Below are 12,222 nucleotides of genomic sequence, written 5' to 3'. Positions count from 1 at the left end.
TTTTTGGGTTTTGTTTTATTTATTTGTTTGTTTTTTATTCTTGGTCTGAAATATTTTTATTTTGCCTTTTTTTGAAGCTAAACTTTATTTTGAGGTAATTTTAGATTTACTTGCAGTTGTAAGAAATCACACAGAGGCCTCCTATGTACCCTTACCCAGTTTCCCCCAGTGGTGACACTGTAGTTCAGTCTCACAGCCAGGATATTGATATCGATACAGTCAAGGTACAGAACATTTCCATCACTAAGGATCATGTTTCCCTTTTATAGCCAAGCCCACTTCCCTCGTGTCCCCACCTCCTCCTTAATCCCTGGCAACTACTAGTTATCACTTCTATTATTTTGTCATTTCAAGAATGTTACATATGTTGAATTATATAGTAGGGATTGGCTTTTTCACTCCACATAAGTCTCTGGATATTCATTCACTTTGTTGTGTATATTAATAATTTGTTCCTTTTTATTGCTGACTAGTATTCCATGGTATGGATGGACCACAATTTGTTTAACCGCTCACCCATTAAAGGACATCTGGGTTGTTTCCAGTTTCTGGATATTATGAATAGAGCTGCTGTAAACATTAGTGTGTAGAGCATATGTGTGAACACAAGTCTTTATTTCTCTGGAATAAATACCCAGAACTACAGTTGCTGGGTCATAAGGTAGTTGCGTGTTTAGTTTGGTAAGAAATTGCCAGGTAGTTTTCCAGAGTGGCTGACCAGTTTACGTTCCCACCAGCAGTGTATTGCGCTCCAGTGGCTCTGCATTGTTGCCAGCATTTGGTGTTTCACTATTTTTCATTTTAGCCATACGGTAATGATGAGTATAATGATATCTCATTGTAGTTTTAATTTGCATTTCCCTAATGCCTAAAGGTCTTGAACTTCTCTCCATGTGTTTATTTACCATCTGTATATATCCCCTTTGGAAAATATCTCTTTGTGTCTTTTGTTCATTTTCTATTGTGTTCTTTGTTTTTATATTGTCGTCTTGTTCTTTATATATTCTAGATATTAGGTCTTTTTCGGATGTATATTTCCAACATTTCCTGCCAGTTTGAAGCTTGTCTTTTCATCCCCTTAACAGGGTCTTTCACAGAGCAAAAGTTTTAAATTTTGGTGAAGTCCAATTTTTCCTTTTATGGATTGTGCTTTTGCTGTCAAGTATAAGATCTCTTTGCGTAGCCTTTGATCCTAAAGATTTTCTCCTATTTTTTTTCCTACAAGTTCTATAGTTTTACATTTAGGTATGTGATCCATTTTACGTTAATTTTTGTATAGCATGAGGTTTAGTTTTTCTGTCTGTGGATGTCCAGTTGCTCTAGCACCATATGTTTAAAAGGCTATCTTTCCTTCATTAATTGCTTTTGCACTTTTGTAAAAAAATCACTTGGGTGTATTTGTGTGGGTCTATCTCTGGGTCCCCTATTCTGTTCTGTTAAGGTATGTATCTGTCCCACAACACGTGTGGTTGGTCTTTGTTATTGTAGCTATGTAATAAATCTTGATATCAGGTAGAGTGAGTCCATCCACTTATTCTTTTTCAAAATTGTTTTTTTCTATTCTGGTTCCTTTGTCTTTCCATATAAATTACAGAATAATCTTGTCTATATGTACAAAAAAATCTTGTTGGGATTTTGATAGAAATTTTGTTAAACCTGTATCTCAGTTTGGGGAGAATTGACGTCTCTACTATGCTGACATTTCCAGTCTGTGGATGTGGTGTGTCTCTCCATTTACTTAGATCTTCTTTACTTTGTTTCATCAGTGTTGTGTAGTTAATCAGCATGTTTTGTTTTGTTAGATCTACACCTAATCCTTTTATTTTTTGAGGAATTATAAGCATCATTATATTTTTAATTTTGGTGTTCACATTTTTATTGCTGGTATATAAAAATACATTTGATTTTTGTATATTGACCTTACTGACTTCACTTAATATTTCTAGGCTTTTTTTTTTCTTTTGGGAGTCCTTGTATTTTTCTATGTAGAGAATCATGTCATATGCAGATAGGGACATTTTTACTTACTCCTTACTGATCTCTGTCCTTTATTCCCTTTTCTTGCCTTATTTCACTGGCTAGAACTTCCAGCAATATGTTGAATAAGAGTGCTCAGAGCTGACGTCCTTGCCTCATTTCTGATCTTAGGGGAAAAGCATTCAGTTTGATGTTAGCTGTAGGTTTTTCCTTTTTATCAAGTCAAGGAAGTTCCCCTCTATTTCTTTTTTTTTTTTTCCTCTTCTATTTCTGTTTTACTGATTCCCGCTTTTTATCTTGAATGAGTGTTGATTTTTGTCAATAGCTTTTTCTGTGTCAAATTGATATGATCATGTGAATTTCTTCTTCAGCTTATTAATATAGTGGATTACACTGGTAGATTTTCCAGTACTGAGTCATCTTTGTATCTCTGGAATAAACTCCGTTTGGTCATGATGTTTATTTTTATATTTTGCTGAATTTTTGTTAAGGATTTTTACATGTGTTCATGAGATATGTTGCTCTTTAATCTTATGTTTTTGTACCACCTTTGTGTGGTTTTGGTATCAGGGTAATACTAGCTTTATAAAATGAATTTGGGATATGTTAACTCCTGTTTTTCGGAAGAGATTTTGTAGAATTGATGTAAATTCTTATTTAGTGTAGAATCCATCAGGGAAACTATCTTGGCCTGGAGATTTCTATTCTGGGAGTTTTAAAATTGCAAATTTAATTTCCTTAATAAGTATAGCGCTATTGCAATTATTTTATACTGGGTGGGTTGTGGTAGTTCACTTCTTTTGAGGAATTGGTCCATTTTTCCAAAGTTGTCAAATTTATGTGTGTGAAGTTATTTATAGTATTCCCTTGTTATCCTTTTGATGTCTGCAGGGTTGATATCCTTGTTTTTGCTTCTGATATTGGTATTACTGTAAATTTCCCTTGCAACACTGCTTTAGCTGTGTCCCAAAACTTTTTTTTTAATTAATTAATTAATGTATTTATTTATGGCTGCGTTGGTTCTTCGTTGCTGCGCACGGGCTTTCTCTAGTTGTGGTGAGTGGGGGCTACTCTTTGTTGTGGTGTGCGGACTTCTCATTGCAGTGGCTTGTGTTTTTCGCAGATCACAGGCTCTAGGCACGCGGGCTTCAGTAGTTGTAGCATGCGGGCTCAGTAGTTGTGGCTCGTGGGCTCTAGAGCGCAAGCTCAGTAGTTGTGGCGCACAGGCTTAGTTGCTCCGCAGCATGTGGGATCTTCCCGGACCAGGGCTCAAACCCAGGCCCCCTGCATTGGGAGTGTGGAGTCTTAACCACTGCGCCACCAGCGAAGTCCTGTAACTGTTACTCTTATTTCAGGAGTGTGCCCGTTATTTATAATACCCCTTGATGTATATACAGAGTCATATTTTGCTAATTTGGAGGATTATCATCTGTTATCTTTCAGGTCATGCAGAAGGATTTTGTATGATGTGTACAATGCAGGCTCATATCACACAAGTGCTGAACCATCCTGGGGATGTTATTAAACCGATGTTTGTCATTAATGAGATGCGGCGTAAGTATCCTCTATAGTAGTTTATATTAGTATTTGTTAGCTAATTGGTCTTAATGGTCTAACTGGTAGATGATGAGCTCCTTGTGTATTACAACAAACAGCTTATTGTATATGTATATGTCTTTAATGAATAACAGGTTTTTAGTAAACTATTTACTATATAAACACATTTTGAAACCTAAAGTAAAAGATGACAATATAGTAAAGAAGGTGGTATTCAGTTTAATATATAAACACATTAAAAATTTTTAAAAACTCAATTTATTAATAAAATCATTGGTAAGTTTTACAGTGTTTTTCTCAGATATTTGGATTTCTATGCTAATACTAACTCTAATATTGTCCCGCAGGTTTCTTTAGTTTTCAGTTAGTTTTAATTCAATGAATGAGTACACTATACATAGTGATGGGAATTATCAAAATAAAGTTAATTATACTTTTAAAGAAAATTTTATACTCATAACTTAGCAAATTTGTGGATAAATTTCACTTTTTCTATACAAATTTTAAATGACTTTAAAATTTCCTCTTGAATTGTAATGATCCTGATAGGTCACATGAAATATTTTTATGCACTTTCTGTATGTTTTTTGCAGTAAGCTTTTACATCAGCTTAATTAACTGAGTTGGAATAAAAAATGCTTGCGAATAAAACAAAAACCTAACTCTTACTCTGCTGTCTAGCTGGGTAATTATAGGGGTGGATAATTACACAGTGACTATTTATAATCTTTTTGCCTAAAAAGCTGCTGAAGATAAAGAGGTGTTATATTGGCCCTTGGTACTATTAACAGGCCAGAGTAGACAATGCAAAAATTTTTTAAACATTATAGGATCCCGGCAGAATTTTAGCCAGGGGTGATTTTGTTTGTTTAATTACGTGTATATATTACACACACACACACACACACACACACACACACACACACACACACACACATACCCACACATACGGCAGGCATGTCTAATATTTTTAAACTTAGTCTTTAAGAGAATGTCATTGTGTGTATATACATACATCCATGAACATACACCGCCTGCTAACTCCAAACATATATGGTTGAATAATGAAATTGTCATTTTTGTAGGTCAGAACTGGTAGAATATTGGCAATTTCATATGATTCAAGTTAATATATATTTATATATATTCATACACATTAAAATTCTATGTATATTGTTTATACTTTTGTGTTGTTTTTCATTATTATGTAATTTTGTCTTGCGGCTGTTTAGTCAATTAGAAATAGGACCAAGGTGATACTCAGTGGAGAATATAGTGTGTTCTCTAGGTTATTGGGATAGAATTTAGATAGGTTCACACATTTATGTTTTACATGGATTCTCTCAGGGAGATCTAGGGCCAGATTTAAGATGTGTGCACTGACATAACATTTGGGACAAATTTTTGAAACAGTACAGCCAAAGTTGAATTTATTCAGGTATCATTTTATTGCTGAAGACATAGAGTCTCTGGGCTCTCAGCAACTCTAGCCCATGTGGACTTTTAATGGTCTAAAGGGCCTGTCCTAGCTGTTCTCAGGGGAGCTTATTAATGCTGTTTCCTCATAAAATAATTATCGGGTATTTTCTAACCAACGTATTGACATAAGATGTAACTTTTGGGGGAGTACAGCCCCGCATGTCACGTGATGATAAAGCTGTGTCTTTACTCGAACTTTATAGGCATAGCTAGGCACTTCCGCTTTGGAAGCCAAGAAGATGCCCATGAATTCCTTCAGCACACTGTTGATGCTATGCAAAAAGCATGCTTGAATGGCAGCAACAAGTGAGTACACACAGCATCCGTCAACCCCCATTCCCACCCCCCGCCTACCTCGCTGGCTCACCAGAACTCAGTCTAGCCTTTTACGATGGGTGTGCAGAGCTCTCTTTCGGCCTCAACTTTTGACTTTGCGCTGCCTCTTCCTCCAGTGATTGGCATTATTTTCAAATGGTTGAAATTTTAAAAGGTGTGCTTACTATAATAATTTGGATTTAATTACAGATGTCAGGACATGAATATTGGTCTTGACATGATTTAATTTCTGGGTATCATCATCCCTCTGCAGGTCAAAACTAACCACTTCTCCTTTCTTGTGCCAATGTTTTCTGAGTTGATCTCTAGACTTTAAAATCTGTATTTGTTCCCTGTGTCTTTCTCATTCTGGTCACTTACCAGTTTCTGCAGTTTCTTCTTTAAAATCTAAATGTGGGCTCAAGAGGAAGATTGGAGAAACAATTAGATAACAAGTCCTAACCCACTTGTATTGCCTCAACACACCCAGCAAGTCTCCCATTCCCTTCCCACTGCCATCAGCACTGCCTCGCCCAGGCTATCCTTGTCAGTATGACAGTAGCTGCAGAACAGGGGAGAATGCTCTGTGTTCCCTGCCTTCGCCGGCAAGTCCTCACACTCGGTGTCACAGTCCTGCTTTAGGGTGACTTCCTCTTACTACTTGCTTCAGGGCCAGATTCCTGACTTAATTTTGAAGTCCCTTCTTAATACCAGGCTACCTCTTTTCCTGCCTCACCCCAAACCCTCACTGTGTTCTGATGAGGCAAGGCTATTCTCTGGCTGTCACACATACTGTGCAGCTCTGCTGTTTGAATTCTCGTTCTTTTATAGATGTACATGCTTTTAAAATCTGGTTATAGCCTCTGTCGTTCTTGTAGAACTCTTCTCTCATTTTACTGTTTGACTTTTTCAGATTAGACAGACACACCCAGGCTACCACACTCGTTTGCCAGATATTTGGAGGATACCTAAGATCTAGAGGTAAACTTCTGTTTAAAGGTTGATAAGTGTGATACAGTATGTGGTTTAAAAAATGCAAAGGATAGGAAAGGGTTAATAATGGAAAGTGTATCTCCCTTCCGGCCCAGACTCCCATCCCCCATCCTCAGAGGCAGCCCCTGTCCCATTCCAGTAGTTTCCTGTGCATGAGCAGACTGGCTTCTTTTCACATTGGAAACCTTTTTACATTTCAGCACATATAGGTCTAACAGAGTCTTTCACAGTTGCAGTAGTATTCCATTTATTTTAGTTCCCTATCAGGGAATTTTTAGATTGTTTCTAATTTTTGTTGTTGTTGTTACCATCAGTGCTTCATTGAACATCCCTGTATACACATGCCTTTATGTCCATGTAAAAGTGTATATACACAGGATAAATTTTTAGAATCTCCTTATCAAAGGGTGTGTTTATTTTGAACTTCGACTCTGCCGTGTCACTCTTCCAAGAGCCCACGCCAGTTTCCACTCCAGCCAGCGGCGAGTGTGCATCACATTAGTGCCTCTCACTGTGTAGTGGTAAATGGTTTGCCCAATGTGATAGAGAAAAAAGTACCTTGTGTGTTTTATTTTGTGATAGTATTTATATGTTCTGTCATTTCAGTAGTTGGTATTGCCATGCTGATTATACTTGGCTTATCCTTTGCATTTTCTTTTTATTTCAGTCAAATGTTTAAATTGCAAAGGTGTGTCAGATACTTTTGATCCATATCTCGACATAACATTGGAAATAAAGGTAAGTTTGATAGTTGTTGTGGTGGTGAAGTTAAAAAAAGTCAGTCATACTTTATGTATGTATAGTTCACTTATAATTTAGACTACACTTGTTAGAGAATATAAATTGAAAATTTTAATAGGCTAGGACTTTATTTAGAGGAGATTATTTAAGCTTTGTATTAGGCATCATAAAAAACTTAAAACGTTTAATAATTTTATCACCCTTTGACTTTTCACTTAATCTTAATAAAACCAGATTCTGATGCCTATATTAGCCAAATTTAGGTGGTGGTTATTCTTTAGGTGCTGTTTTGCTTCTTGCATTTTCTAAACTCCTATTTTTTGTTGTCTTAAGCTTTTGTTTTTCTGATTACAAGTGTAATACACGCTAGTGACAAAAATGAGAAACATTGCAGAGACGTGTGAGATCCTATCCCTCAGAATGTACTCTTGTTAACAGCTTGATGTAAACTGCTTGCAGAGTATTTGTTTACTGTTTATAAAAATGGGTGCATACCTTCAGTCTGTCTGGCCACTTCCTGTCTTCACTGCATTTTGCTTGGGCTTCTGTGTGTTGTGCTTCAGCCGATTTACATGCCTGACTCCTTGCTGGTAGATACTTCATTCGTTTCCAGCTTTACACTATTTTAAATAATGCTGCAGCAAGCAAGCTCTTCACATATTTTTGCTGACTTTAATCTGCTCTTTTTTTTAATGGGAGGGGAAATAGCTTGGTGCGTACATGTATTAATATAAAACTGAACGTCATAATGAAAGATTTTCTTTTTACATAAAAATTCACGTTTGCTTTTATACTTTCGAGTCATCTCTTTTCTTTTTCCTAACAAGCGGCAATGAGTGGTAATGTGGTGTTGGTGCTCTGTCCCCAGGCTGCTCAGAGCGTTAATAAGGCATTGGAGCAGTTTGTGAAGCCGGAACAGCTCGATGGAGAAAACTCGTACAAGTGCAGCAAGTATGACGGGTGACGCTGGAGGCCGCATGGGGGGCGGGGAGGCTTGGTTTGAAAGCGTTCGGGGTGTCTGCGTAACCCAGGGCTAGATTCCCGTTACCGTCTGGGAAGACCCTGGGTCTCTCTTTCCCAAGGGCCAGGGCACTCTGTGTCTCAGTGTTTACACTCTGCAGAGAAGTGCACTGAAGAATGGGAGATGGGGCCTCGCTCCTGGGGAGGTGGGTGGGAATGGAGAGGTAAGGTCAGTGCTGCCGCGTGTGAAGCTTGGCTGCGGCAGTGTGTGTGTCGAGCAGCATCTACATGGACTCCCCTGTGTGAAAGAGTTGGGGTGGATGGGGAGTCACTTTCTCCCAGAGCAGTTCAGGGTCTCTCTTAACTGCTGGCTGTCTCCCAGGATTTGGGGCAGTATCTGCTAGAAACCTCGAATTTAAGTTATTCTTTAATGTTTCCCCAGCAAGTCAAGAGAGCCTATTTTTTTTAAGGGGGGCAGTGTCTTTTTCTTTCTTTCTTTCTTTCTTCCTTTCTTTCTTTCTTCCTTCCTTCCTTCCCTTTCCTTTCTTTCTTTCTTTCTTTCTTCCTCCTTCCTTCCTTCCTTTCTCTTTCTTTCCTTCCTTCCTTCCTTTTCTTTCCTTCCTTCCTTCTTTCTTTCCTTCTTTCTTTCCTCCCTTTCCTTCTTTCTTTCTTTAAAGATTTATTCATTATTTATTTATTTAATTTATTTTTCGCTGTGTTGGGTCTTAGTTGCGGCATGCAGGATCTTTCATTGCAGCTCACAGGCTTCTCTCTAGTTGTGGCGTGTGGGTTTTCTCTAGCTGTGGCACACAGGCTCCAGGGCACGTGGGCTCCATAGTTGTGGCATGCAGGTTCCAGAGTGTATGAACTCTGTAGTTTGCGGCACGCGGGCTTTCTAGTTGAGGCGTGCGAGCTCAGTAGTTGTGGCGCGCGGGCTTAGTTGCCCTGCAGCATGTGGGATCTTAGTTCCCTGGCCAGGGATCGAACCCTCGTGCCCTGCATTGCAAGGCGGATTCTTTACCACTGGACCACCAGGGAAGTCCCAAGAGAGCCTATTTTAAGAAAGCCCTGTTTCATATGTTCTAAGTAGATTTTCATTTTAAGTCAGGTAATACAGGTAAGCGTTGTTATTGAATATAAGCAGACCTCAGGGATATCGCAGGTTTGGTTCCAGACCACCACAATAAAGCAAATCTTACAATAAAGTGAATCACATGAATTTTTTCATTTCCCAGTGCATAGAAAAGTTATGTCTATGCTATACTGTAGTCTAAGTGTGTAATAACATTATGTCTAAAAAACAATGTACAGACCTTCACTTAAAAATACTTACTGTTAAAAAATGCCAAAATAACTAGAATAGTAACATCAAAGATCACTAATCGGGCTTCCCTGGTGGCGCAGTGGTTGGGAGTCCGCCTGCCGGTGCAGGGGACGCGGGTTCGTGCCCGGGTCCGGGAAGATCCCACATGCCGCAGAGCAGCTGGGCCCGTGAGCCATGGCCGCTGAGCCTGTGCGTCCGGAGCCTGTGCTCCGCAACGGGAGAGGCCACAAGAGTGAGAGGCCCGCGTACCGCAAAAAAAAAAAAAAAAGTCACTGATCACAGGTCACCATAACAAATATAATAATAATGAAAAAGCTTGAAATATTGCAAGAATTACCGAAATGTGACACAGAGACACGAAGTAAGCAAATGCTTTTGGAAAAACGATGCCAGTAGACTTGCTCCATGCAGGGTTGCCACAGACCTTCAGTTTGTGAAAAATGGAATATCTGCAGAGGGTAATAACATGAAGTGTGCCTGGGTTCATTTTGTTGGGGGAGACGGCTCCCTTTCCTCCCACGACCATAGGGATTTCTCCTTTGTTTTAAACTTCATGGACATTTCTAGTCTTTACTTTCTTCCTTTTGTATCTGGGCTTAGTTTTCACAGTATTATACCAGCCAGTTTTTCAGTTTGTTTTCCATTGAGAGAAACTTATATTAATCTAATTTTTAAAATACCAGTGACCTGTCATACCTGACATTTCAGAACTGTCCTTTTTCTTTCATGCTAATTAAGCAGTTTCCCCCATACTTTAAATTTTAATATTTTCACTGTTGTTTGAAAAGGGTGGTATTTCTCATCTCATAGCCTTCTTTTGGAAACTTAATTTAGAATGTTTCAGAGGAATAACAAGGGAAAGATTAAAAAAAAAACATATTAATCTTAAACATGTTTCTGTTTTTTTCCAAGGTGTAAAAATATGGTTCCAGCTTCGAAGAGGTTCACTATACACAGATCTTCTAATGTTCTCACACTTTCTCTGAAACGTTTTGCAAATTTTACTGGTGGAAAAATTGCTAAGGTATGTAGATAACATTATTATTATTATTATTTTTTTTTTAACATCTTTATTGGGGTATAATTGCTTTACAATGGTGTGTTAGTTTCTCCTTTATAACAAAGTGAATCAGTTATACATATACATATGTTCCCATATCTCTTCCCTTGTAGATAATATTATTAATAACCGTTTATGTTTAGCCTTTCAGGGCTTAAGTGTCAGTAACTAAATTGAACCGTTTTATTATCTGATTTTCTAAGTTCTTCCAGCACTTGGTAGTAGAAAAAAAATGTCGAAGAATTGAGCTAGTAGTTTGGTATGTGTGTTTATGAGCGTATGTGTTTTTTCTGTATCCTTTAGCTGGCTAGACTTTCTGAAGATAAATTGATGATTATTATCTTCATTTGGGCTTCACAGTCAGTGCAGGTGACGAGTGGCTGCAGGGAGTGAGCTTGTGTCATTTGAATCCAAAGAGGGTTCCCAGTCACATCCTGCCATTCTTTCGTCAGAGCTTATTTTTATTCATTTGTTTTCTGACTGGTAGTATACTGAATTTTCCCATCGTCTTCCCACTTTCTGAAGATTGAAAGTGGTCAGAAATCTAGTAACATGCAAAAGAAATCTGTTCCCGAACTGTTAAAAATAAAAATAGGACTGTCTGGACGCTCAAATCCAGGTTGTGATTGTTACTGTCTCCTTCGATGGACTTGGAGAATTCACTTACTGTGGATCCTTACTTGTTTAAAGGACATAAAGAATACAGTGGGATTGCATTAAACACACTGAGGTTCAGGTGTGCTCCAGGTTGATTCTGTCTTTTGAAACGAGGTTCAGTGTGCTGGTTTTCTGCCAGAACGCAGGGCACAGTGCTCTGGGGTCTCCTGTGCCCGTGCACATGGGATGACCTGCACCTTCAGAAATGACGTTCCTTTTTCCTCTTTCCATTCCTGTGTAGGATGTGAAATACCCTGAGTATCTTGATATTCGACCGTATATGTCTCAGCCGAACGGAGAACCGATCATTTATGATTTGTATGCAGTACTGGTACACACTGGTTTTAATTGCCATGCTGGCCATTACTTCTGCTACATAAAAGTAAGCTCTGTGGATTTTGCTAATAACTATTTTTACAATACACTGGAAGACAGCCCTGGCATTTTGGGGAGGAAAGGTGGGGCTCTTACAGGTAAAATGTGAAAGCCCATTTTCCTTACATCTCTGGATTGGTGTTCCCTATTTACCTAATTGTATCTAATATCTCTTTTATTGGCTGTTTTGCAGGCTAGCAATGACCTCTGGTACCAAATGAATGACTCCATCGTATCTATCAGTGATATTAGATCGGTACTCAGTCAACAAGCTTATGTTCTCTTTTATATCAGGTATTGTCAGGAAAGCAAATTTTCATCTTTTCTGTTATGTCATCTCTCTTCCTCTCATCAACATATTTAAATTCAATATTGTTTGTTTAAACAGCATCTCGATGGTGGGGAGAGTAAGGAAGGTGGTATTCAGTGTGGATCATGAGTTTGCTGTAGCTCCCAGCTCTTTGGCAGGTTAATAAAGAAACGTGCAGAAGAAAGGGAAGGTGGCAGTCTCAGAGGGTGGGCTTCTGCTGCTGCTGGCAAACCGGGTGGGCCAGCGGGCCTGGGAGGCGGTGAGCGGAGGCCTGGAGAAGGGGACTCTTGAGTACCTGGGTGTGGTCACCTCTCAACCACTGAGCACAGGCAGCCAGCCACCTCCCTGGGCCAGGCCTGGGCCAGCACCAGCACCCTTGCTGCTGCTGGATATTCTGACTTGCTAGTTCCATTTCTGGAAATGTAGGGCCTTGGAACAATCTGATGTGTGCTCCAGTGCATTCATTTGTAGTAG

The 12,222-nt window shown here is 38.8% G+C and overlaps 1 protein-coding gene across 3 annotated transcripts in view; it reads left to right on the top strand.

Annotated features, from left to right (window-relative positions):
• Positions 1–12,222, top strand: part of USP42 (ubiquitin specific peptidase 42) — a 35,781-nt gene that overhangs the window by 12,484 nt on the left and 11,075 nt on the right. For all 3 annotated transcript variants that reach the window (XM_019930689.3, XM_033840883.2, XM_019930690.3), the window contains exons 4-11: positions 3,421–3,531; positions 5,217–5,319; positions 6,242–6,309; positions 6,989–7,059; positions 7,931–8,013; positions 10,259–10,370; positions 11,305–11,445; positions 11,632–11,732. In XM_019930689.3, the coding sequence (XP_019786248.1) occupies positions 3,421–3,531; positions 5,217–5,319; positions 6,242–6,309; positions 6,989–7,059; positions 7,931–8,013; positions 10,259–10,370; positions 11,305–11,445; positions 11,632–11,732 (790 nt within the window). The remainder of the gene's footprint in view (positions 1–3,420; positions 3,532–5,216; positions 5,320–6,241; positions 6,310–6,988; positions 7,060–7,930; positions 8,014–10,258; positions 10,371–11,304; positions 11,446–11,631; positions 11,733–12,222) is intronic.

This window comes from Tursiops truncatus, chromosome 15 (assembly GCF_011762595.2).
Source record: "Tursiops truncatus isolate mTurTru1 chromosome 15, mTurTru1.mat.Y, whole genome shotgun sequence".
In the NCBI taxonomy this organism is placed as follows: Eukaryota; Metazoa; Chordata; class Mammalia; order Artiodactyla; family Delphinidae; genus Tursiops; species Tursiops truncatus.
The sequence above is the reverse complement of the archived record's forward strand: the minus strand, read 5'-3'. Positions and strand labels throughout refer to the sequence as shown.